The following is a 27,914-nucleotide window of genomic DNA, read 5'->3' as shown; positions in this document are numbered from 1 at the left end:
TATTGAGCGCTTACTGTGTGCAGAGCGCTTGGGAAGTCCAAGTTGGCAACACCTAGAGATGGTCCCTACCCGACGGCGGGCTCGCAGTCTAGAAGGGGGAGACGGGCGACAAAACATATTAACAAAACCCCGTTGTGCTGTACTTTTTCAAATGCGTATTACGATTCTCTGCACAGGTGAGTGAGAGGAGGAACTGGGGCCACCCCCTCGCCCCCCGCCCCGGTGCCCGCCCGCCCCAGGGCAGGGACGGCTGGGTCTCTCCATGCATTTTATTTACAGGGTCGGGGGTCTTGAGGAGGGGGAAGAGGGGGTCTTCGGGGGCTGGCGGCCCCTTCAGCCATCGCCGTCGCTGTCTTCGGCCAGAACCCGGCTCGGGGAGCCGTGGGGCTGGGGGCCGGTCAGCACCGAGCCGAAGAAGAGGGAGCGGAACTGTTGGAAGGGAGAGGAGGGCGGATCTGAGTGCGAGCACTCCTCAATAATAATGATGATGGCATTTATTAAGCGCTTACTACGTGCCAAGCACCGTTCTAAGCGCTGGGGACGTGATAAGGTGATCAGGTTGTCCCACGTGGGGCTCACAGTCTTCATCCCCATTTGACAGATGATAATAATAATAATGATGGCATTTACTAAGCGCTTTCTACGTGCTAAGCAGCGTGGCTACAGAGAAGCAGCGTGGCTCAGTGGAAAGAGCCCGGGCTTTGGAGCCAGAGGTCGTGGGTTTGAATCCCGGCTCCGCCACGTCTGCTGTGTGACCTTGGGCAAGTTACTTCACTTCTCTGAGCCTCAGTTACCCGATGTGTAAAATGGGGATTACGTCTGTGAGCCCCCCGTGGGCCAACCTGATCACCTTGTATCCCCACCCCGCGCTTAGAACGGTGCTTGGCACATAGTAAGCGCTTAACAAATGCCATTATTATTATTATTATTATTCTCCCCATTTGACAAGATGATAATAATAACAATGATGGCATTTATTAAGCGCTTTCTACGTGCCAAGCACCGTTCTAAGCGCTGGGGAGGTTGCGAGGTGATCAGGTTGTCCCCCATGGGGCTCACAGTCTTCATCCCCATTTGACAGATGATAATAATAATAATGGCATTTATTAATTAATTAATAATAATAATATTATATTATAATAATATAATAATTGTATTATATAATATAATATTATATAATATTATATTATATATATTATATATATAATAATTATATATTATATAATAATTATATAATATATAATAATAATAACTGAGCCTCAGTTACCTCATCTGTAAAATGGGGATGAAGACTGTGAACCCCACAAGGGACAACCTGATCACTTTGTATCCCCCCCCAGCGCTTAGAACAGTGCTGTGCACATAGTAAGCGCTTAACAAATGCCAACATTATTATTATTATTATTATTAAGCGCTTTCTATGTGCCAAGCACTGTTCTAAGCGCTGGGGACGTTGCGAGGTGATGAGGCTGTCCCACATGGGGCTCACAGTCTTCATCCCCATTTGACAGATGATTAATAATAATAATGATGGCATTTATTAAGCGCTTTCTATGTGCAAAGCACTGGTCTGAGCGCTGGGGAGGTTACAAGGTGATCAGGCGGTCCCACGGGGGGCTCACAGTCTTCATCCCCATTTGACAGATGAGGGAACTGGGGCACAGAGAAGTGAAGTGATTTGCCCTAAGTCACCCAGCGCTTCGAACAGTGCTTCGCACGTCGCGAGTGCTTAATAAACAGAGAAGCAGCGGGGCTCAGTGGAAAGCCTGGGCTGGGGATTCAGAGGTCACTTAGCTGTGTGACTCTGGGCCAGTCACTGCGCTTCTCTGAGCCTCAGTTGTAAAATGGGGATGGGCCGTGAGCCCCACGTGGGACAACCTGATAATAATAATAACGGTATTTGTTAAGCGCTTACTATGTGCCAAGCACTGTTCTAAGCACTGGGGGAGATGCAAGGTAATCAGGTTGTCCCACGTGGGGCTCACGCTTTTAATCCCCCCTTTTCCAGACGAGGGAACTGATCACCTTGTATCCTCCCCAGCGCACAGAACAGTGCACATAGTAAGCGCTTAACAAATGCCATCGTTATTATGGTAAGTGCCATTTAAAAAATAAAGTGCCAGAGCCGGAATTTGAACCCGCGACTCCAAAGCCCGCACGCTTTTCCACCGAGCCCCGCTGCTCCTGTTTGCCGACTGTTCCCCCGCCCCGAGTCCGCTTGCCTTTTTCAGGGGAGGGGTCCCAGGCACAGGCTCCTTGTCCTCGTCGTCCTCATCGTCCTCGTCGAGGGGGAGCGGGCTGACTGGGGGGCGAGGCAGGGGGGTGCCCAGCCCCTGGCACCCGCCGGTTTCCATGGTGACCATGAAGGAGTCGATGTCATCGCTGGCAAAGTCGTCAGGGAGGCCGTCCCTGAGCCGGGGCGGAGGCACGCTGAATCCGGGGCCCGGCCGAACCCCTCGTTCATTCATTCATTCAGTCGTCTATATGTTGCCAATTTGTACTTCCCAAGCGCTTAGTACAGTGCTCTGCACTAAATGCGATTGATGATGATGATGATGAAATACGACTGATGATTTATTGAGCGCTTACTGTGTGCGGAGCACTGGACGGAGCGCTTGGGAAGGCCAAGTTGGCAACATCGAGAGACGGTCCCTGCCCGACGGTGGGCTCCCAGTCTAGAAGGGCCTCAAGTCTCGGCCGGCAACTGAACCGATCAATCAATCAATCGTATTTATTGAGCGCTTACTGTGTGCAGAGCACTGGACTAAGCGCTTGGGAAGTCCACATTGGCAACACATAGAGACGGTCCCTACCCAACAGTGGGCTCACAGTCTTTTAGACTCAGCTGGACCGGGGCTGAGCCACTGGCCTGGGCTCAGCAAGCTGGATAATAATAATAATAATAATAATAATAGCATTTCTTAAGCGCTTACTATGTGCCAAGCACTGTTCTAAGCGCTGGGAAGGTTACAAAGTGATCAGGTTGTCCCACGGGGGGCTCCCAGTCTTCATCCTCATTTTCCAGCTGAGGTCACTGGGGCCCAGAGAAGTGAAGTGAGAGAAGCAGTGTGGCTCGGTGGAAAGAGCACGGCCTTTGGAGTCAAAGGTCATGGGTTCAGATCCCCACTCTGCCAATTGTCAGCTGTGTACCTTTGGGCAAGTCACTTCACTTCTCTGGGCCTCAGTTCCGTCATCTGTAAAATGGGGATGAAGACTGTGAGCCCCCCTGTGGGACAACCCGATCACCTTGTAACCTCCCCAGCGCTTAGAACAGTGCTTTGCACATAGTAAATGCTTAATAAATGTCATTATTTGGACATTTAGCCTTTTAGACTGTGAGCCCACTGTTGGGTAGGGACTGTCTCTATATGTTGCCAACTTGTACTTCCCAAGCGCTTAGTACAGTGCTCTGCACACAGTAAGCGCTCAATAAATATGATTGATTTATTGATTGATTGAAGTGACTTGCCCAAAGTCACCCAGCTGACAGCTGGCAGAGTTGGGATTCGAACCCGTGACCTCCGACTCCAAAGCCCGGGCTCTTTCCACTGCACCACGCTGCTTCTCTGGATGCCGGCCCAACACATGTATGTTGCCAACTTGGACTTCCCAAGCGCTTAGTACAGTGCTCTGCACACAGTAAGCGCTCCATAAATACGATTGATGATGATGATGATTATCTTTTAGACTGTGAGCCCACTGTTGGGTAGGGACTGTCTCTATATGTTGCCAACTTGTACTTCCCAAGCGCTTAGTACAGTGCTCTGCACACAGTAAGCGTTCAATAAATTTGATTGATTGATTGAAGTGACTTGCCCACAGTCACCCAGCTGACAGCTGGCGGAGTCGGAATTCAAACCCGTGACCTCCGACTCCAAAGCCCGGGCTCTTTCCACTGCTCCACTGGATGCCGGCCCAACACATATATGTTGCCAACTTGAACTTCCCAAGCGCTTAGTCCAGTGCTCTGCACACAGTCAGTGCTCGGTAAATACAATCCAATGGACGAACGAATGAGCCACCCACCTGGGCCTCGGCCCTCGGCTGACAGCTAGACCACCGACCTGGCCCTTGCCCTGGGCTCAGGCCTCGGGCGGCAGCTTTATGAGCCCACTGTTGGGCAGGGACTGTCCCTATATGTTGCCAATTTGTACTTCCCAAGCGCTTAGTACAGTGCTCTGCACACAGTAAGCACTCAATAAATACGATTGATGATGATGATGATGAGAGGGGGACGAGGGGGCCTTCCCAGACCGAGCCCCTTCCTTCCTCTCCCCCTCGTCCCCCTTTCCATCCCCCTCATCTTCCCTCCTTCCCTTCCCCACAGCACCTGTATATATGTTTGTACATATTTATTACTCTATTTATTTTGTACATATCTATTCTATTTATTTTATTTTGTTAGTATTTTTGGTTTTGTTCTCTGTCTCCCCCTTTTAGACTGTGAGCCCACTGTTGGGCAGGGACTGTCTCTAGATGTTGCCAATTTGTACTTCCCAAGCGCTTAGTCCAGTGCTCTGCACACAGTAAGCGCTCAATAAATACGACTGATGATGATGATGATGAGAGGGGGACGAGGGGGCCTTCCCAGACTGAGCCCCTTCCTTCCTCTCCCCCTTGTCCCCCTCTCCATCCCCCTCATCTTACCTCCTTCCCTTCCCCACAGCACCTGTATATATGTTTGTACATATTTATTACTCTATTTATTTATTTTACTTGTACATATCTATTCTATTTATTTTATTTTGTTAGTATGTTTGGTTTTGTTCTCTGTCTCCCCCTTTTAGACTGTGAGCCCGCTGTTGGGCAGGGACTGTCTCTGTATGTTGCCAGTTTTTACTTCCCAAGCGCTTAGTCCAGTGCTCTGCACACAGTAAGCGCTCAATAAATATGATTGATGATGATCAAGGGCTAAAGCCCAGGCCCGGCCCCACTCCCTGCCCCGGCGTAAGCCACCCACGCAGAGTCCGGCTGGGGAAGGCCGGCGTTCCTCACCTGGGAAGGGCGTCCCGGCCCGCGGGCGGGAGGGGCTCCTGGGAGCAGAGTTGGGAATTGGACAGCGTGGCCAGGACGAAGTGTCCTTCCAGCAGCGAGTCCTCAAAGGTGAAAATGGCCGGCCTGGGGGCAGTGGGGGACAGGCGGGGCTGGATGGAGGACCCCCATCCCCCGGGGTCGGGGGGGGGGGACCGGAGTCGGGGATGGGGAGGGATGGGGCCGCGGGAGGTACCTGCCGGGCGCGTCGAAGTGGATGTTGAGGGGCAGATTCGACGACTCCACGAAGCTCAGGAGCCCCTGGAAGACCAATCGATAGGGTGGACTGAGCGCATTGGGCGCGCACAGCCTTGAGAATCAATCATCAATCGTCTTTATTGAGCGCTTACTGTGTGCAGAACGCTGGACTACGCGCTTGGGAAGTCCAAGTTGGCAACATAGAGAGACGGTCCCTACCCAACAGTGGGCTCACAGTCCAAAAGTCCCACCCTTTTAGACTGTGAGCCCACTGTTGGGTAGGGACCGTCTCTATAGGTTGCCAATTTGTACTTCCCAAGCGCTTAGTACAGTGCTCTGCACACAGTAAGCGCTCAATAAATACGACTGATGATAAAAGAGTGGGCTCACAGGAGAAGGCAAGATTCCTATCCTCAAGAAGCCAGGGCCACTCAATCAATCAATCAATCGTATTCATTCATTCAATCGTATTTATTGAGCGCTTACTGTGTGCAGAGCACTGGACTAAGCGCTGGGAAAGGACAAGTTGGCAACACATAGAGACAGTCCCTACCCAACAGTGGGCTCACAGTCGAAAAGAGTGGGCTCACGGGAGAAGGCAAGATTCCTGTCCTCGAGAAGCCAGGGCCACTCAATCAATCAATCAATCAATCGTATTTATTCATTCATTCAATCGTATTTATTGAGCGCTTACTGTGTGTAGAGTGCTGGACTAAGCGCTTGGGAAGGACAAGTTGGCAACACATAGAGACGGTCCCCACCCAACAGTGGGCTCACAGTCGAGAAAGGGGAGACGGAGAACAAAACAAAACATATCGACAAAATAGAAGAGAATAGATATGTACAAGTAAAATGAATAGAGTGATAAATCCGTACAAACATCTATACATATATACAGGTCATCATCATCAATCGTATTTATTGAGCGCTTACTGTGTGCAGAGCACTGGACTAAGCGCTTGGGAAGTATAAGTTGGCAACATCTAGAGACGATCCCTACCCAACAGTGGGCTCACAGTCTAGAAGGGGGAGACAGAGAACAAAACCAAACATATTAACAAAATAAAATCAATAGAATAGATATGTACAAGTAAAATAGAGTAATAAATACATACAAACATATATACAGGCACTCCTGCTGCTTTCTCCCCATTAAGGGGCAAGCAAGCGCTCAGTACAGTCCTCCACACACTGCACTCGAGCATCATCGGCGAGGAGAAAGAGTGCTGAAGTAGCCTCCGTGTGGGATGCCGAGAAATCAGTCAGGGACGGCCTCAATCAATCAATCAATCGTATTTATTGAGCGCTTACTGTGTGCAGAGCACTGTACTAAGCGCTTGGGAAGTACAAAGGGCTCTTAAGGATGGGAGAAGGGTGGTGTGGCTGACGTGGACAGGAGGCGAGCTGGGGTGGAGTGGGAGAGGACAGCGGATCCATGGAAAGGTGAGGGCCTTGGAGTGGACTGTCAGGAATAATAATAATAATGATGGCATTTATTAAGCGCTTACTATGCGCAAAGCACTGTTCTAAGCGCTGGGGAGGTTACAAGGTGATCAGGTTGTCCCACGCGGGGGCTCACAATCTTCATCCCCATTTTACAGATGAGGGAACTGAGGCCCAGAGAAGTGACTTGCCCAAAGTCACCCAGCTGGCGGAGCCGGGATTCGAACCCCTGACCTCTGACTCCAAAGCCCGGGCTCTTTCCACCGAGCCACGCTGCTTCCCTGGAATCTCTGGACGGATCTAGAGAAGCAGCGTGGCTCGGCGGAAAGGGCCCGGGCTTCAGAGTCGGCGGTCAGGGGTTCGAATCCCGGCTCCGCCAGCTGGGTGACTTTGGGCAAGTCACTTCTCTGGGCCTCAGGTACCTCATCTGTGAAATGGGGGCTAAGACTGTGAGCCCATGGGGGGTGGGGGTGGGGGGGAACCTGATCACCTTGTAACCTCAGTGCTCTGCACATAGTAAGTGCTTAATAAATGTCATTAATAATAATAATAATAATAATTATAGCATTTATTAAGTGCTTACTATGTGCAAAGCACTGTTCTAAGCGCCATTATTTACATTAGTCACAGCCTTCTAGACTGTGAGCCCACTGCTGGGTAGGGACTGTCTCTATAAGTTGCCAAGACTGAGCCCCTTCCTTCCTCTCCCCCTCGTCCCCCTCTCCATCCCCCCCATCTTACCTCCTTCCCTTCCCCACAGCACCTGGATATACATATATATATTTGTACATATTTAGTACTCTATTTGTTTATTTATTTTACTTGTACATATCTATTCTATTTATTTTATTTTGTTAGTATGTTTGGTTTTGTTTTCCGTCTCCCCCTTCTAGACTGTGAGCCCACTGTTGGGTAGGGACCGTCTCTAGATGTTGCCAACTTGGACTTCCCAAGCGCTTAGTCCGGTGCTCTGCACACAGCAAGCGCTCAATAAATACGATTGATTGATTGATTGATCACCTTGTAACCTCAGTGCTCTGCACATAGTGAGCGCTTAATAAATGCCATTATTTACATCAGTCACAGCCTTCCAGACTGTGAGCCCACTGTTGGGTAGGGACCGTCTCTATATGTTGCCAACCTGGACTTCCCAAGTGCTCAGTCCAGTGCTCTGCACACAGTAAGCGCTCAATAAATACGATCAATTGATTGATCACCTTGTAACCTCAGTGCTCTGCACATAGTAAGCGCTTAATAAATGCCATTATTTACATCAGTCACAGCCTTCTAGACTGTGAGCCCACTGTTGGGTTGGGACCGTCTCTAGATGTTGTCAACTTGGACTTCCCAAGTGCTTAGACCAGTGCTCTGCACACAGTAAGCGCTCAATAAATACGATTGATTGATTGATTGATCACCTTGTAGCCTCAGTGCTCTGCACATAGTAAGCGCTTAATAAATGCCATTATTTACATCAGTCACAGCCTTCTAGACTGTGAGCCCACTGTTGGGTAGAGACTGTCTCTAGATGTTGCCAACTTGTACTTCCCAAGCGTTTAGTCCAGTGCTGTGCACACAGTAAGCGCTCGATAAATACGACAATGAATGAATGAATGATTATTATTATCTAGCGCTGAATCATCATCATCATCAATCGTATTTATTGAGCGCTCACTGCGTGCAAAGCACTGGACTAAGCGCTTGGGAAGTCCAAGTTGGCAACATCTAGAGACGGTCCCTACCCAACAGCGGGCTCACGGTCTAAAAGGGGGAGACAGGGAACAAAACCAAACATACTAACAAATTAAATCAATAGAACAGATATGTACAGAATCATGCTGTGGCCAGGCAGAGGCTTCTCTGTCAGGCCCAGTGGGAGGCCCTGAGGGGAAGGGGTGAGCCCCACCGTGGGACAACCTGATCACCTTGTAACCTCCCCAGCGCTTAGAACAGTGCTTTGCACATAGTAAGCACTTAATAAATGCCATTATTATTATTATTATTATTATTATTATTATTATTAAGGGGTGGGGGCCTTACCCTGAATTCCTTGAGGCAGAAGGTGATGGCGGTGCTGTCTTCCTGGACCCGCAGCTGCTGGAAATCGTCCGGCCCGAGGCTCATCTCCGTCACCATCGCCTTGGCGGGGTCTGGGGGCAACGGCAACCATGTCTCCCCCTTTTAGACTGTGAGCCCGCTGTTGGGTAGGGACCGTCTCTGTATGTTGCCAACTTGGGCTTCCCAAGCGCTTAGTCCAGTGCTCTGCACACAGTAAGCGCTCAATAAATACGATTGATGATGATGAGTCGCAGCCCCTTGTGGAAGGCCCTCCCCCCCAAAACAGGCTCCTCACCGGCCTCCTCCACGAAACTCCGGAAAACCACCCTGCGGCCGCGGCTCACGCCCAGCGTCACCTCCGCCAGGGTCAGGGGGAAAGGCAGGATGGCATCGACCAGGACCCTGGACCGAGTGAGTCAAGGCCCTACTGAGAGCTCACCTCCTCCAGGAGGCCTTCCCACACTCAGCCCCCTCCTTCCTCTCCCCCTCGTCCCCCCTCCATCGCCCCCAACTTACCTCCTTCCCCTCCCCACAGCACCTGTTTATACGTATATATGTTTGTACAGATTTATTACCCTATTTTACTTGTACATATCTATTCTATTTATTTTATTTTGTTAGTCTGTTTGGTTTTGTTCTCTGGCTCCCCCTTTTAGACTGTGAGCCCACTGTTGGGTAGGGACTGTCTCTCTATGTTGCCAACTTGGACTTCCCAAGCGCTTAGTACAGTGCTCTGCACACAGTAAGTGCTCAATAAATACGATTGATTGATTGATTGACCCTGACGGGGGGCACAGCCTCAGTCAAGGGTCTGGCCCCGAGCCCCCCACCCTACCCCCAAGCCCTGGGGTGGAGGGGGAGTTCATTCATTCCTTCCTCTCCCCCTCGTTCCCCTCTCCATCCCCCCATCTTACCTCCTTCCCTTCCCCACAGCACCTGTATAGATGTATATATGTTTGTACATATTTATTACTCTTTATTTATTTTACCTGTACATATCTATTCTATTTATTTTATTTTGTTAGTATGTTTGGTTTTATTCTCTGTCTCCCCCTTTTAGACTGTGAGTCCACTGTTGGGAAGGGACTGTCTCTATATGTTGCCAACTTGGACTTCCCAAGCGCTTAGTACAGTGCTCTGCACACAGTAAGCGCTCAATAAAGACGATTGATTGATTGATTGATTCATTCATTCATTCTTTCAATTGTATTTATTGAGCGCTTACTGTGTGCGCTTGGGAAGTCCAAGCTGGCAACATCTAGAGACGGTCAATCAATCAATCAATCAATTGTATTTATTGAGCACTTACTGTGTGCAGAGCACTGTACTAAGCGCTTGGGAAGTACAAGATGGCAACATATAGAGACAGTCCCTACCCAACAGCGGGCTCACAGTCTAGAAGGGGGAGACGGACGACAAAACCAAACCTGCGGACGGGTGTCAAGTCATCAGAATGAACAGAAATAAAGCTAGATGCACATCATTAACAAAATAAATGGAATAGTGAATATGTATTCACTCATTCATCCATTCAGTCGTATTTATTGAGCGCTTACGGTGTGCAGAGCACTGTACTAAGCGCTTGGGAAGTACAAGTTGGCAACATACAGAGACGGTCCCTACCCAACAGCGGGCTCACAGTCTAGAAGGGGGAGACGGACGACAAAACCAAACCTGTGGATGGGTGTCAAGTTGTCAGAATCAATAGAAATAAAGCTAGATGCACATCATTAACAAAATAAATGGAATAGTGAATATGTATTCACTCATTCATCCACTCAATCGTATTTATTGAGCGCTTACGGTGCGCACAGCACTGGACTAAGCGCTTGGGAAGTCCAAGTTGGCAACATCTAGAGATGGTCCCTACCTAACAGCGGGCTCACAGTCTAGAAGGGGGAGACGGACGACAAAACAAAACATATTAACAAAATAAAATAAATAGAATAAATATGTACAAATAAAATGAATAAATAAATATTTATAAAATATATAAACCTGTGGACGGGTGCCAAGTAGTCAGAATGAATAGAAATTAAGCTAGATGCACATCATTAGTACAAGCACTTAGTACATCAAGCGCATCAAGCACATCAAGTGCTTAGTCCAGTGCTCTGCACACCGTAAGCGCTCAATAAATATGATTGAATGAATCATTAATAAGTAGAATAGTGAATATATACTCATTCATTCAATCGTATTTATTCAATCGTAATAATCGTATGAATATGTACAAATATTTATTCAATCGTAATAAATACGATTGGATGAATGAATGAATGAATTTATTGAGCACTTACGGTGTGCAGAGCACTGGACTAAGCGCTTGGGAAGTCCAAGTTGGCAACATAGAGAGACGGTCAATCAATCAATCGTATTTATTGAGCGCTTACTGTGTGCAGAGCACTGTACTAAGCGCTTGAGAAGTCCAAACTGGCAACATATAGAGACGGTCCCTACCCAACAGCGGGCTCACAGTCTAGAAGGGGGAGACGGATGACAAAACAAAACATATTAACAAAATAAAATAAATAGAATAAATATGTACAAATAAAATAGAGTAATAAATATGTCCAAACATATATACAGGTAATAAATTAATAGAGTAATAAATCCGTACAAACATATATACATATATCCAGGTGCTGTGGGGAAGGGAAGGAGGTAAGGTTATGTTGCCAGCTTGTACTTCCCAAGCGCTCAGTCCAGTGCTCTGCACACAGTGAGTGCTCAATAAATACGATTGAATGAATACGGCGGGAGGGATGGGGAGGAGGGAGAGAGGAAGGAGGGGGCTCAGTTTGGGAGTGAATATGTGAATATATCATCATCATCAATCGTATTTATTGAGCGCTTACTATGTGCAGAGCACTGTACTAAGCGCTTGGGAAGTACAAATTGGCAACATAGAGAGACAGTCCCTACCCAACAGTGGGCTCACAGTCTAAAAGAATATATGGACAAATAAAGTTCTCACCGGGCGGGGGCCCGCAGCAGGTGCGGGCAGCGGGCTGGGTCGAACACCGCCTGTAGAGACTCACACTCCTGGAGGGACAGGTTGTGGGTTCGGGTCATGCCTGGGCAGGGGGGGAAGACCAAGACGAGCCCAAGACGTCAGCCTGGCCCGCTCTCTGTCGCTGCCCCCCGTCCCACCCACCGTGCTGGTGGCCCGGCCGGAGGACTGGGCAACCCCCCTGCCCCCCGCCACCATTCATTCCTTCATTCAATCGTATTTACTGAGCGCTTACTGTGTGCAGAGCACCGGACTAAGCGCTTGGGAAGTCCAAGTTGGCAACATGGAGAGACGGTCCCTACCCGACAGCGGGCTCACAGGCTAGAAGATGGGTGCACTTCATCTTATGTGCGGCGCAAGTGGAGGACCAGCCCCACCCACGCAGCCCCATTCATTCATTCATTCAATCGTATTTATTGAGCGCTTACTGTGTGCAGAGCACTGGACTAAGCGCTTGGGAAGTCCAAGTTGGCAACATCTAGAGACGGTCCCTACCCAACAGTGGGCTCACAGTCTAAAAGATGGGCACACACCAGCACCACCCATGCAGCCCCATTCAATCGTATTTATTCAGTGCTTACTGTGTGCAGAGCACTGGACTAAGCGCTTGGGAAGTCCAAGTTGGCAACATAGAGAGACGGTCCCTACCCGACAGCGGGCTCACAGTCTAGAAGATGGGCGCACACCATCTTATGTGAGGCACAAGTGGAGGACCAGCCCCACCCATGCAGCCCCATTCATTCATTCATTCAATCGTATTTATTGAGCGCTTACTGTGTGCAGAGCACTGGACTAAGCGCTTGGGAAGTCCAAGTTGGCAACATCTAGAGACGGTCCCTACCCAACAGTGGGCTCACAGTCTAAAAGATGGGCGCACACCATCTTATGTGTGGTGCAAGTGGAGGACCGGCCCCACCCATGCAGCCCCATTCATTCATTCATTCATTCCATCATATTTATTGAGCGCTTACTGTGTGCAGAGCACTGGACTAAGCGCTTGGGAAGTCCAAGTTGGCAACATCTAGAGACGGTCCCTACCCAACAGTGGGCTCACAGTCTAAAAGATGGGCGCACACCATCTTATGTGTGGTGCAAGTGGAGGACCGGCCCCACCCATGCAGCCCCATTCATTCATTCATTCATTCCATCATATTTATTGAGCGCTTACTGTGTGCAGAGCACTGGACTAAGCGCTTGGGAAGTCCAAGTTGGCAACATAGAGAGACGGTCCCTACCCAACTGTGGGCTCACAGTCTAGAAGATGGGCGCACACCATCTTATGTGAGGCACAAGTGGGGGACCGGCCCCACCCATGCAGCCCCATTCATTCAATCGTATTTATTGAGCGCTTACTGTGTGCAGAGCACTGGACTACGCGCTTGGGAAGTCCAAGTTGGCAACATATAGAGATGGTCCCTTCCCAACAGTGGGCTTATTTTATTTTGTCAGTATTTTTGGTTTTGTTCTCCGTCCCCCCCTTCTAGACCGTGAGCCCGCTGTTGGGCAGGGACCGTCTCTATGCGTTGCCGACCTGTACTTCCCAAGCGCTCAGTACAGTGCTCTGCACACAGTAAGCGCTCAATAAATACGATTGATTGATTGATTGATTAGAAGAGGGGCGCACACCAGCCCCACCACGCCGGACGTGCGGCGCAGCCGGAGGATCGTCCCCCCACCGAGCCCCCCATCCCGCCCCCGGGCCGGGGGGATACCCTCGCACCGTATTTGCAGTGTAGTTGGATGACCAGACAGCTGCGTTGGGGCCTCAGCGACACACAGCACCGATCCACCGTCTTCTCCAGCGCGGGCAGCGAGCGGAAAACCGACAGCAGGGACTTGGGGGGGGGGGAACAGAGGCACGGTGAGGCAGTGAGACGGGCCCAGAGGGACCCAGCCCGGGCAGCTGGGCGATGGGGCACACTTACACTACAGGGTCAGCCCCCTCCCCAAATAATAATGGTAATAATAATAATAATAATAATGGCATTTATTAAGCGCTTACTATGTGCAAAGCGCTGTTCTAAGCGCTGGGGGGGATACAAGGTGATCAGGTTGATAATATTGGTTAAGCACTTCCTGTGATGATGACGATGGCATTTGTTAAGCACTTACTATGTGCCATGCACTGTTCTAAGTGCTGGGGGGGATACAAGGTGATCATCATCATCAATCGTATTTATTGAGCACTTACTGTGTGCAGAGCACTGGACTAAGCGCTTGGGAAGTCCAAGTTGGCAACATCTAGAGACGGTCCTTACCCAACAGTGGGCTCACAGTCTAAAGGGGGGAGACAGAGAACAAAACCAAACATACTAACAAAATAAAATAAATAGAATAGATAGGTACAAGTAAAATAAATACAGTAATAATAAATAAATAGAGTAATAGTAAATAGAGTAATAAAATAAATAGAGTAATAAAATAGAGTAATAGGTGATCAGGTTGTCCCACGGGGGCTCCCAGTCTTCATCCCCACTTGACAGATGAGGGAACTGAGGCCCAGAGAAGTGACTTGCCCAAAGTCACACAGCTGACAGGTGGCGGAGTCGGGATTTGAACCCACGACCTCTGACTCCAAAGCCCGGGCTCTTTCCACTGAGCCACGCTGCTTCTCTAGGGGGTCAGACTCGCACTAGGGGGTCAGCCCCCTCCCCAAATAATAATGAGAATATTTGTTAGGCGCTTACCATGTGCCAAGCACTGTTCTAAGCGCTGGGGTAATAATAATAATGCTGGCATTTGTTAATCAATCAATCAATCGTATTTATTGAGCGCTTACTGTGTGCGGAGCACTGGACTAAGCGCTTGGGAAGTCCAAGTTGGCAACATAGAGAGATGGTCCCTACCCAACAGCGGGCTCACAGTCTAGAAGGGGGAGACGGACAACAAAACAAAACATATTAACAAAATAAAATAGAATAGATATGTACAAGTAAAATAGAGTAATAAATCCGTACAAACATATATACATATAGCGCTTACTATGCGCCAAGCACTGTTCTAAGTGCTGAGGTAATAATAATAATAATAATAATGTTGGTATTTGTTAAGCGCTTATATTGTGTCTACCCCAGCGCTTAGTTCAGTGCTTGCACATAGTAAGCGCTTAATAATAATGGCATTTGTTAAGCGCTTACTATGTGCCAAGCACTGTTCTAAGCTCTGGGGGAGATACAAGGTAATAATAGTAATAATAATTATAATAATAATAATGATGATGGTATTTGTTAGGCGCTTACTATGTGCCAAGCACTGTTCTAAGCGCTGGGGGAGATACAAGGTGATCAGGTTGTCCCACGTGGGGCTCACAGTCTTATTCCACTTGGAAGTGGCTCAGTGGAAAAGAGCCTGGGCTTTGGAGTCAGAGGTCATGGGTTCAAACCCCGGCCCCTCCAATTGTCAGCTGTGTGACTCTGGACAAGTCACTTCACTTCTCTGGGCCTCAGTTACCTCATCTGGAAAATGGGGATGAAGACTGTGAGCTTCACATGGGGCAACCTGATCACCTTGTAACCCCCCCAGCGCTTAGAACGGTGCTTTGCACATAGTAAGCGCTTAATAAATGCCATCATCATTATTATTCCCCATTTTACAGGTGAGGGAACTAAGGCCCAGAGAAGTGAAGTGACTTGCCCAAGCAGCGGAGCCGGGATCCGAACCCACGACCTCCGACTCCCAAGCCCGGGCTCTTTCCACTGAGCCACGCTGCTTCTCTGGAAGCGCTTAAGAAATACCATTAAAAACACTTTCATCCACTCCACCGGGCTGCTTCTCACAGAGCCCCTGCGGGCCGGGAGGCTGAGACCGCGGGCCAGATAGGCAAGGGAGTGGAGATGATAATAATAATAATAATAATAATAATAATAATGGCATTTGTTAAGCGCTTACTATGTGCAAAGCACTGTTCTAAGCGCTGGGGAGGATACAAGGTGATCAGGTTGTCCCACTTGGGGCTCACAGTCTTAATCCCCATTTTACAGCTGAGGGAACTGAGGCCCAAAGACTAAATAATAATGGCATGTATGTAGGGCTTACTATGTGCAAAGCACTGTTCTAAGCGCTGGGGAGGTTACAAGGTGATGAGGTTGTCCCACGGGGGGCTCACAGTCTTCATCCCCATTGTACAGATGAGGGAACTGAGGCCCAGAGAAGTGAAGTGACTTGCCCAAAGTCACCCAGCTGACAATTGGCAGAGCAGGGATTCGAACCCATGACCTCCGACTCCAAAGCCTGGGCTCTTTCCGCTGAGCCACGCTGCTTCTCTAAGATCGCACAGTACAGTGCTCTGCACACAGTAAGCACTCAATGAATACGATTGATTGATTGATAATAATAATGGCATTTATTAAGCGCTTACTATGTGCAAAGCACTGTTCTAAGCACTGGGGAGGTTACAAGGTGATGAGGTTGTCCCACGGGGGGCTCACAGTCTTATCCCCATTTTACAGGTGAGGGAACTGAGGCCCAGAGAAGTGAAGTGACTTGCCCAAAGTCACCCAGCTGACACGTGGCGGAGCCGGGATTTGAACCCGTGACCTCCGACTCCAAAGCCTGGGCTCTTTCCACTGAGCCACGCTGCTTCTCTGAGATCGCACAGTCCAGTGCTCTGCACACAGTAAGCGCTCAATGAATACGATTGATTGAGAGAAGCGGCGTGGCTCGGTGGAAAACAGCCCGGGCTTTGGAGTCAGAGGTCACGGGTTCAAATCCCGGCTCCGCCGATTGTCAGCTGGGTGACTTTGGGCAAGTCACTTCTCTGGGCCTCAGTGACCTCATCTGGAAAACAGGGATGGAGACTGTGAGCCCCCCGTGGGACAGCCTGATCACCTTGGAACCACCCCAGCGCTTAGAACAGTGCTTTGCCCGTCGTAAGCGCTTAACAAATGCCATTATTATTATTACGATTATTGATAGATCGCAGGTGGGGAGCGGTGGGCCGCGCTGGGGAGACCACCCACCTTCATGAGGACTTTGCAGCGGCGCGGCAGGGCCCGGGGAGCCCCCGCCTCGTAGTGCTGGAAGAAGAGGGGGGCGAAGAGGACGCAGGCGTAGGCCGAGCGGGAGGAGTTGACCGTCCGCAGGGAGAGCTGGACGCATGGACGGACGCACGGATGGACGGACGGGGGAAGAATCAGGGCCCGGAGACGCGCCGCCCCCCACCCACGCCCCCCACGTGCTGACCCCCGAGACCCCCACCTTACCCCATCCTCCAGGGGCTCCAAGTAGAGCTCGTCTCCGACGCGGGAAAGGGAGTGGACGGCTTTTCCCAGCACTGTGGACAGACCGGGGGAGCGCTGGTTCACGGGCCGCTCCCGGGCCCAGGGGTCTTTGCATTGGTGTCCTGTGCCTCCCCATCAATCAATCAATCAATCAATCGTATTGATTGAGCGCTTACTGTGTGCAGAGCGCTGGACTAAGCGCTTGGGAAGGACAAGATGGCAACACATAGAGACAGTCCCTACCCAACAGTGGGCTCACAGTCTAGAAGGGGGAGACAGAGAACAAAACCAAACATACTAACAAAATAAAATAAATAGAATAGATATGTACAAGTAAAATAAATAGAGTAATAAATATGTACAAACATATATCCATCTATACAGGTGCTGTGGGGAAGGGAAGGAGGTCACATGGGGGGGATGGAGAGGGAGACGAGGGGGAGAGGAAGGAAGGGGCTCAGTCTGGGAAGGCCTCCTGGAGGAGGTGAGCTCTTAGTAGGGCCTTGAAGGGAGGAAGAGAGCTAGCTTGGTGGATGGGCAGAGGGATTGGGGGCATTCCGGGACTGGGGGAGGACGTGGGCCGGGGGTCGACGGCGGGACGGGCGAGAACGAGGCCTAACGGTGAGGAGATTAGCGGCGGAGGAGCGGAGGGTGCGGGCTGGGCTGGACAAGGACAGAAGGGAGGTGAGGGAGGAGGGGGCCAGGGGAGGGACAGCCTGGAAGCCGAGAGTAAGGAGTTTTTGCCTGACACGTAGGTTGACAGACAGCCACTGGAGATTTTTGAGGAGGGGAATAACATGCCCAGACCATTTCTGAACAAAGACAATCCGGGCAGCAGCGTGAAGTATGGACTGAAGTGGGGAGAGACAGGAGGATGGGAGATCAGAGAGAAGGCTGATGCAGTAGTCCAGACGGGATAGGATGAGAGCTTGAACGAGAAGGGTAGCGGTGTGGATGGAGAGGAAAGGGTGGATCTTGGCAATGTTGTGGAGCTGAGACCGGCAGGTTTTGGTGACGGCTTGGATGTGAGGGGTGAACGAGAGAGCGGAGTCGAGGATGACACCGAGGTTGCGGGCTTGTGAGACGGGAAGGATGGTAGTGCCGTCAACAGAGATGGGAAAGTCAGGGAGAGGGCAGGGTTTGGGAGGGAAGATAAGGAGCTCGGTCTTGGACGTGTTGAGTTTTAGGTGGCGGGTGGACATCCAGATGGAGATGTCCTGAAGGCAGGAGGAGATGCGAGCCTGGAGAGAGGGGGAGAGAGCAGGGGCAGAGATGGAGATCTGGGTGTCATCAGCGTAGAGATGATAGTTGAAGCCGTGGGAGCAAATGAGGTCACCAAGGGAGTGAGTGTAGACCGAGAACAGAAGGGGACCAAGCACTGAACCTTGGGGAACCCCCACAGTAAGAGGATGGGAGGGGGAGGAGGCTCCCACAGAAGAGACTGAGAATGAACGGCCGGAGAGATAAGAGAACCAGGAGAGGACGGAGTCTGCGAAGCCAAGGTCGGATAGCGTGTTGAGGAGAAGGGGGTGGGTCACAGTGTCGAAGGCAGCTGAGAGGTCGAGGAGGATTAGGACGGAGTATGAGCCGTTGGATTTGGCAAGCAGGAGGTCATCGGTGACCTTTGAGAGGGCAGTTTCCGTGGGATGTAGGGGACGGAAGCCAGACTGGAGGGGGTCGAGGAGAGAGTTGGTGTTGAGGAATTCGAGGCAACGCGTGTAGACGACTTGTTCAAGGAGTTTGGAAAGGAAGGGTAGGAGGGAGATGGGGCGATAACTAGAAGGTGAGGTGGGGTCAAGAGTCAATCAGTCAATCGTATTGATTGAGCGCTTACTGTGTGCAGAGCGCTGGACTAAGCGCTTGGGAAGGACAAGTTGGCAACATAGAGAGACGGTCCCTACCCAACGTTCATTCATTCATTCATTCAATCGTGTTTATTGAGCGCTTACTGTGTGCAGAGCACTGGACTAAGCGCTTGGGAAGGACAAGTTGGCAACACAGAGAGACAGTCCCTACCCAACATTCATTCATTCAATCGTATTTATTGAGCACTTACTGTGTGCAGAGCACTGCACTAAGCGCTTGGGAAGGACAAGTTGGCAAAATATAGAGATGGTCCCTACCCAACAGTGGGCTCACAGCCTAGAAGGCTCACAGGGATCACCCGATCCCTTCCCGGGCAGTTGCAGTGGTAGAGCAGTGTGGGTAATAATAATAATAATAATAATAATAATAATAATAATAATAATAATAATAATGACATTTGTTAAGCGCTTACTATGTGCAAAGCACTGTTCTAAGCACTGAAAGACAGCACACACACGACGAGGGTGTATTCATTCATTCATTCATTCAATCGTATTTATTGAGCACTTACTGTGTGCAGAGCACTGGACTAAGCGCTTGGGAAGTACAAGTTGGCAACACACAGAGACAGTCCCTACCCAACAGCAGGCTCACAGTCTAAAAGGGGGAGAAAGAGAACAAAACCAAACATACTAACAAAATAAAATAAATAGAATAGATAGGTACAAGTAAAATAAATAAATAAACAGAGTAATAAATCTGTACAAACATACATATAAACAGGTGCTGTGGGGAAGGGAAGGAGGTACAAGTTGGCAACATAGACGGTCCCGACCCAACAGTGGGCTCCCAGTCTAAAAGGGGGAGACAGAGAACAAAACCAAACATACTAACAAAATAAAATAAATAGAATAGATGTGTACAAGTAAAATAAATAAATAAATAACTAGAGTAATAAATATATACAAACATCTATACATATGAACAGGTGCTGTGGGGAAGGGAAGGAGGTACAAGTTGGCAACATATAGAGATGGTCCCTACCCAACAGTGGGCTCACAGTCTAACAGAGGGAGACAGAGAACAAAACCAAACATACTGACAAAATAAAATAAATAGAATAGATGTGTACAAGTAAAATAAATAAATAACTAGAGTAATAAATATGTACAAACATATATACATATAAACAGGTGCTGTGGGGAAGGGAAGGAGGTACAAGTTGGCAACATAGAGAGACGGTCCCTACCCAACAGCGGGTTCACAGTCTAAAAGGGGGAGACAGAGAACAAAACAAAACATATTAACAAAATAAAATAAATAGAATAGATGTGTACAAGTAAAATAAATAATCAATCAATCGTATTTAATAAATAAATAAATAGAGGAATAAATGTGTACAAACATCTATACATATATACAGGTGCTGAGGGGAAGGGAAGGAGGTACAAGTTGGCAACATAGAGAGACGGTCCCTACCCAACAGCGGGCTCACAGTCTAAAAGGGGGAGACAGAGAACAGAACCAAACATGCTAACAAAATAAAATAAATAGAATAGATGTGTACAAGTAAAACAAATAAATAAATAAATGGAGGAATAAATCTGTACAAACATATATACATATATACAGGTGCTGTGGGGAAGGGAAGGAGGTACAAGTTGGCAACATAGAGAGACGGTCCCTACCCAACAGCGGGCTCCCAGTCTAAAAGGGGGAGACAGAGAACAGAACCAAACATACTAACAAAATAAAATAAATAGAATAGATGTGTACAAGTAAAATAAATAAATGGAGTAATAAATCTGTACAAACATATATACATCTATACAGGTGCTGTGGGGAAGGGAAGGAGGTAAGATGGGGGGATGGAGAGGGGGACGAGGCGGGGAGGAAGGAAGGGGCTCAGTCTGGGAAGGCTTCCGAAGCCCCCACGGCTGGGCAGGGGTCCAGTACATGCCCCCTCTCCACCCCCTACTCACCTTTGACGTTGCCCCCATTGATGACACACTTCATGATGCCTCCAACCAGGGATCGCCCCAGCACCTGTCCAAAGGAACACCGTGTGAGGGCCCAGCCAGATATGTTGCCAACTTGTCCTTCCCAAGCGCTTAGTACAGTGCTCTGCATACAGTAAGCGCTCAATAAATACGACTGAATGAATGAGGGGGGCATGGGAGGTGAGGCGACAATCAACCAATCGATCAACTGTATCTATTGAGCACTTACTGTGTGCAGGGCACTGTACGAAGCAGCGCGGCTCAGTGGAAAGAGCCCAGGCTTTGGAGTCAGAGGTCACGGGTTCAAATCCCGGCTCCGCCACATGTCTGCTGTGTGACCGTGGGCAAGTCACTTAACTGCTCTGACTCAGTTACCTCAGTCTTCTAGACTATGAGCCCACTGTTGGGTAGGGACCGTCTCTGTGTGTTGCCAACTTGTGCTTCCCAAGTGCTTAGTCCAGTGCTCTGCACACAGTAAGCGCTCAATAAATACGATTGATTGATTGATTGATTGATCTGGAAAATGGGGATGAAGACTGTGAGCCCCATGTGGGACAACTTAATAATAATAATAATAATGGTAGCATTTATTAAGCGCTTACTCTGTTCAAAGCACTGTTCTAAGTGCTGGGGAGGTTACAAGGTGATCAGGTTGTCTCACAGTCTTAATCCCCATTTTAATAATAATGATGGCATTTATTAAGCGCTTACTATGTGCAGAGCACTGTTCTAAGCACTGGGGAGGTTACAAGGTGATCAGGTTGTCCCACGGGGGGCTCACAGTCTTAATCCCCATTTTACAGATGAGGGAACTGAGGCCCAGAGAAGTGAAGTGACTTGCCCAAAGTCACACAGCTGGCAAGCTTGATCACCTTGTATCCCCCCCCAGCGCTTAGAACAGTGCTCTGCACATAGTAAGCGCTTAACAAATGCCATCGTTATTATTATTTATGTCTGCTGTGTGATCTTGGGCAAGTCACTTCACTTCTCTGGGCCTCAGTTCCCTCATCTGTAAAATGGGGATGAAGACTGTGAGCCCAACGTGGGACAACCTGATCACCTTGTATCCTCCCCAGCGCTTAGAACAGTGCTTTGCACATAGTAAGTGCTTAACAGATGCCATCATTATTATTATTATTATTGGGAGACTGTAAGTCCTCTAGACTGTAAGTTCATTGTGGGTAGGGAATGTGTCTGTTTATTGTTATAGTGTACTCTTCCAAGCGTTTTGTAGCAGAATAATAATAATAATGATGGCATTTGTTAAGCGCTTACTATGTGCAAAGCACTGTTCTAAGCGCGGGGGAGGATACAGGGTAATCAGGTTGTCCCACGGAGGGCTCACACTCTTAATCCCCATTTTACAGATGAGGAAACTGAGGCCCAGAGAAGTGAAGTGACTTGCCCAAAGTCACACAGCTGAAAATTGGCGGGGCTGGGATTTGAACCCACGACCTCTGACTCCAAAGCCCGGGCTCTTTCCACTGAGCCACGCTGCTTCTCCATCAGAAGCTCATGGGTTCTACTCGTGGCTCTGCCACTTGTCTGCTGGGTGACCTTGGGAAAGTCACAATTTCTCTGTGCCTAAGTTTCTTCATCTGTAAAATGGGGGTGAAGACTGTGAGCCCCCTGTGGGACAACCTGATCACCCTGTAACCTCCCCAGCACTTAGAACAGTGCTTTGCACATAGTAAGCACTTAATAAATGCTATCATTATTATGATTATTACTCGCTTCTCTGGGCCTCAGTTCCCTCATCTGTAAAATGGGGATGAAGACTGTGAGTCCCCTGTGGGACAACCTGATCACCCTGTAACCTCCCCAGCGGTTAGAACAGGGCTTTGCACATAGTAAGCGCTTAATACATGCTATCATTATTATTATTATTATTATCACTTCACTTCTCTGGGCCTCAGTTACCTCGTCTGTAAAATGGGGATGAAGACTGTGAGCCCCCCGGGGGACAACCTGATCACCTTGAAACCTCCCCAGCGCTTAGAACAGTGCTTTGCACATAGTAAGCGCTTAATAAATGCTATCATTATTATTATTATTACTTCGCTTCTCTGGGCCTCAGTTCCCTCATCTGTAAAATGGGGATGAAGACTGTGAGCCCCCCAGGGGACAACCTGATCACCCTGTAACCTCCCCAGTGCTTAGAACAGTGCTTTGCACATAGTAAGTGCTTAATAAATGCTATCATTATTATTATTATTACTTCACTTCTCTGTGCCTCAGTTACCTCATCTGTAAAATGGGGATGAAGACTGTGAGCCCCCCGTGGGACAACCTGATCACCTTGTAACCTCCCCAGCGCTTAGAACAGTGCTTTGCACATAGTAAGCACTTAATAAATGCCATCATATAATAGAGAAGCAGCGTGGCTCAGTGGAAAGAGCACGGGCTTGGGGGTCAGAGGTCATGGGTTCGAGTCCCAGCTCCACCACATGTCTGCTGTGTGACTTTGGGCAAGTCACTTAACTTCTCTGAGCCTCAGTGACCTCATCTGTAAAATGGGGATTAAGACTGTGAGCGCCACATGGGACAACCTGATCACCTTGTATCCCCCCAGGACTTAGAACAGTGCTTTGCACATAGTAAGTGCTTAACAAATGCCATTATTATTATTATTATCATATTATTATTATTCTCTGGGCCTCAGTTACCTCATCTGTAAAATGGAGATGAAGACTGTGAGCGCCCCGTGGGACAGCCTGATCACCTTGTAACCTCCCCGGTGCTTAGAACAGTGCTTTGCACATAGTAAGTGCTTAATAAATGCCATCATATTATTATTATTCTCTAGGCCTCAGTTACCTCGTCTGTCAAATGGGGATGAAGACCGTGAGCCCCCCGTGGGACAACCTGATCCCCCTGTAACCTCCCCAGAGCTTAGAACAGCGCTTTGCACATAGTAAGTGCTTAATAAATTCTATCATTATTATTATTATTATTATTATTACCTCGCTTCTCTGGGCCTCAGTTCCCTCATCAGTAAAATGGGGATGAAGGCTCTTAGCCCCCCGTGGGACAACCTGATCACCTTGTAACCTCCCCAGCGCTTAGAATAGTGCTTTGCACATAGTAAGTGCTTAATAAATGCCATCATTATTATTATTACTTCACTTCTCTGGGCCTCAGTTCCCTCATCAGTAAAATGGGGATGAAGACTGTGAGCCCCCCGTGGGACAACCTGATCCCCTTGTAACCTCCCCAGTGCTTAGAACAGTGCTTGGACCATAGTAAGCGCTTAATAAATGCTATCATATTATTATTTCTTCACTTCTCTGTGCCTCAGTTCCCTCATCAGTAAAATGGGGATGAAGACTGTGAGCCCCCCGTGGGACAACCTGATCCCCTTGTAACCTCCCCAGTGCTTAGAACAGTGCTTGGCATATAGTAAGCGCTTAATAAATGCCATCATATTATTATTATTCTCTAGGCCTCAGTTACCTCGTCTGTCAAATGGGGATGAAGACCGTGAGCCCCCCGTGGGACAACCTGATCCCCTTGTAACCTCCCCAGAGCTTAGAACAGCGCTTTGCACATAGTAAGTGCTTAATAAATTCTATCATTATTATTATTATTATTATTATTATTACCTCGCTTCTCTGGGCCTCAGTTCCCTCATCAGTAAAATGGGGATGAAGGCTCTTAGCCCCCCGTGGGACAACCTGATCACCTTGTAACCTCCCCAGCGCTTAGAATAGTGCTTTGCACATAGTAAGTGCTTAATAAATGCTATCATTATTATTATTACTTCACTTCTCTGGGCCTCAGTTCCCTCATCAGTAAAATGGGGGTGAAGACTGTGAGCCCCCCGTGGGACAACCTGATCACCCTGTAACCTCCCCAGCGCTTAGAACAGTGCTTGGCCCATAGTAAGCGCTTAATAAATGCTATCATATTATTATTTCTTCACTTCTCTGGGCCTCAGTTCCCTCATCAGTAAAATGGGGATGAAGACTGGGAGCCCCCCGTGGGACAACCTGATCACCTTGTAACCTCCCCAGCGCTTAGAACAGTGCTTGGCACATAGTAAGTGCGTAATAAATGCTATCATTATTATTATTATTACTTCACTTCTCTGTGCCTCAGTTACCCCGTCTGTAAAATGGGGATGAAGACTGTGAGCCCCCCGTGGGACAACCTGATCACCTTGTAACCTCCCCAGCGCTTAGAACAGTGCTTTGCACATAGTAAGCACTTAATAAATGCCATCATATAATAGAGAAGCAGCATGGCTCAGTGGAAAGAACACGGGCTTGGGAGTCAGAGGTCATGGGTTCGAGTCCCAGCTCCACCACATGTCTGCTGTGTGACCTTGGGCAAGTCACTTAACTTCTCTGAGCCTCAGTTCCCTCATCTGTAAAATGGGGATTAAGACTGTGAGCCCCACATGGGACAACCTGATCACCTTGTATCCCCCCCAGCACTTAGAACAGTGCTTTGCACATAGTAAGTGCTTAACAAATGCCATTATTATTATTATTATTATTATTATCATCATATTATTATTATTCTCTGGGCCTCAGTTACCTCATCTGTAAAATGGGGATGAAGACTGTGAGCCCCCCGTGGGACAGCCTGATCACCTTGTAACCTCCCTGGTGCTTAGAACAGTGCTTTGCACATAGTAAGTGCTTAATAAATGCCATCATATTATTATTATTCTCTAGGCCTCAGTTACCTCGTCTATCAAATGGGGATGAAGACTGTGAGCCCCCCGTGGGACAACCTGATCACCTTGTAACCTCCCCAGCGCTTAGAACAGCGCTTTGCACATACTAAGCGCTTAGTAAATTCTATCATTATTATTATTATTATTACCTCGCTTCTCTGGGCCTCAGTTCCCTCATCAGTAAAATGGGGATGAAGGCTCTTAGCCCCCCGTGGGACAACCTGATCACCCTGTAACTTCCCCAGCGCTTAGAATAGTGCTTTGCACATAGTAAGTGCTTAATAAATGCTATCATTATTATTATTACTTCACTTCTCTGGGCCTCAGTTCCCTCATCAGTAAAATGGGGATGAAGACTGTGAGCCCCCCGTGGGACAACCTGATCACCCTGTAACCTCCCCAGCGCTTAGAACAGTGCTTGGCCCATAGTAAGCGCTTAATAAATGCTATCATATTATTATTTCTTCACTTCTCTGGGCCTCAGTTCCCTCATCAGTAAAATGGGGATGAAGACTGTGAGCCCCCCGTGGGACCACCTGATCCCCTTGTAACCTCCCCAGCGCTTAGAACAGTGCTTGGCATATAGTAAGCACTTAATAAATGCCATCATCATTATTATTATTCTTCTCTGGGCCTCAGTTACCTCGTCTGTCAAATGGGGATGAAGATTGGGAGCCCCCCGTGGGACAACCTCATCACCTTGTAACCTCCCCAGCGCTTAGAACAGTGCTTGGCACATGGTAAGCGCTTAACAAACGCCATCATTGGGGAGGGGGGGCCTCTGCCAGGTGAAGGGGCACAGGGGTGAGACTGTGCCAACTTATTACTCTATTTTACTTGTCCATATCTATTCTATTTATTTTATTTTGTTAGTATGTTTGGTTTTGTTCTCTGTCTCCCCCCTTCTAGACTGTGAGCCCGCTGTTGGGTAGGGACCGTCTCTCTATGTTGCCAACTTGTGCTTCCCAAGCGCTTAGTCCAGTGCTCTGCACACAGTAAGCGCTCAATAAATAGGATTGAATGAATGAATGAATGAATGAGGGAGCCTGACCGGATGAAGAGTCGCGCGCAGACGGATTCTCCCGGCAGCCTCCGCGGCGGCACCTCCTCCTCCTCCTGCTCGGCTTCCCGCGCTGCAGGGCCCGGCCCCGCCCCCGTCACGTGACCAAACCCCATTGACGCCCCCGCCACGTGACCTCACCGGCATGACGTGACCTCACCGATATGGCGCCCCGTCACGTGGCCGCGCCCGCCTGCTCCCCTCTTGCCCTCATCACGTGACCGCCCTCGCTTCCCGCCCCTGTCCCCGTCACGTGCCCACATCCATCGACGCGCCCCGCCTCCGTCACGTGACCGTTGGCGCCCCTCCCCTATCACGTGACAGGGGAGAACCATTTCCCCCTTCACCCCCAGGCCCTCGGCGGCCCCCATTCCCGCCCAAGCAGGAAGGGAATAATAATAATGATGATGATAATAATAATCAATCACTCAATCAATGGTATTTATTGAGCACTTACTGTGTGCAGAGCACTGTACTAAGCGCTTGGGAAGTACAAGTTGGCAACATCTGGAGACAGTCCCTACCCAACAGCGGGCTCACTGTCTAAAAGTCTAATAAAAGTCTCACAGTCTAATAATAATACACAGTCTAATAATAATAATAATAATGATAATAATAATAATGATAATAATATTTGTTAAGCGCTTGCTGAGGTAAATACAAGGTGACCAGGTTGTCCCACGTGAGGCTCACAGTCTCAATCCCCATTTTACAGATGAGGGGACTGAGGCCCAGAGAATAATGATGATGGTGTTTGTTAAGCGCTTACTATGTGCCAAGCACCGTTCTAAGCGCTGAGGTAAATACAAGGTGATCAGGTTGTCCCCCGTGGGGCTCACAGTCTTCATCCCCATTTTACAGATGAGGGGACTGAGGCACAGAGAATAATGATGATGATATTTGTTAAGCGCTTACTATGTGCCAAGCACCGTTCTAAGCGCTGAGGTAAATACAAGGTGATTAGGTTGTACCACATGGAGCTCACAGACTTCATCCCCATTTTACAGATGAGGGAACTGAAGCACAGAATAATAATGATGATATTTGTTAAGCACTTACTAATCAATCAATCATATTTATTGAGCGCTTACTGTGTGCAGAGCACTGGACTAAGCGCCTGGGAAGTACAAGTTGGCAACATATGGAGACAGTCCCTACCCAACAGTGGGCTCACAGTCTAAAAGTCTAATAAAAGTGTCACAGTCTAATAATAATAATAATAATAATAGTATTTGTTAAGCGCTTGCTGAGGTAAATACAAGGTGATCAGGTTGTCCCCCGTGGGGCTCACAGTCTCAATCCCCATTTTACAGATGAGGGGACTGAGGCCCAGAGAATAATGATGGTGGTATTTGTTAAGTGTTTACTATGTGTCAATCAATCAATCAATCATATTTATTGAGCG

At 48.6% G+C, this 27,914-nt stretch overlaps 1 protein-coding gene across 1 annotated transcript; it reads right to left on the bottom strand.

The window, feature by feature from the left end:
* Window positions 1-55: 55 nt before the first annotated feature.
* RAD9A (RAD9 checkpoint clamp component A) lies at window positions 56-26,570 on the bottom strand. The gene is made up of 13 exons (XM_038764824.1): window positions 26,501-26,570; window positions 20,751-20,814; window positions 16,945-17,015; window positions 16,702-16,830; window positions 13,464-13,578; window positions 11,708-11,807; window positions 9,026-9,132; window positions 8,713-8,822; window positions 5,228-5,292; window positions 4,996-5,118; window positions 4,012-4,026; window positions 2,223-2,409; window positions 56-429 (listed from the first exon to the last, which is right to left on the bottom strand). The coding sequence occupies exons 2-13, from the start codon at window positions 20,782-20,784 to the stop codon at window positions 334-336; spliced, it is 1,152 nt and encodes a 383-aa protein (XP_038620752.1). The 5' UTR covers window positions 20,785-20,814; window positions 26,501-26,570; the 3' UTR covers window positions 56-333.
* Window positions 26,571-27,914: the final 1,344 nt, after the last annotated feature.

This window comes from Tachyglossus aculeatus, chromosome 22, assembly GCF_015852505.1.
Source record: "Tachyglossus aculeatus isolate mTacAcu1 chromosome 22, mTacAcu1.pri, whole genome shotgun sequence".
NCBI lineage: Eukaryota > Metazoa > Chordata > Mammalia > Monotremata > Tachyglossidae > Tachyglossus > Tachyglossus aculeatus.
Note: the sequence above shows the minus strand (reverse complement) of the source record. Positions and strands in the feature narration are given on the sequence as shown.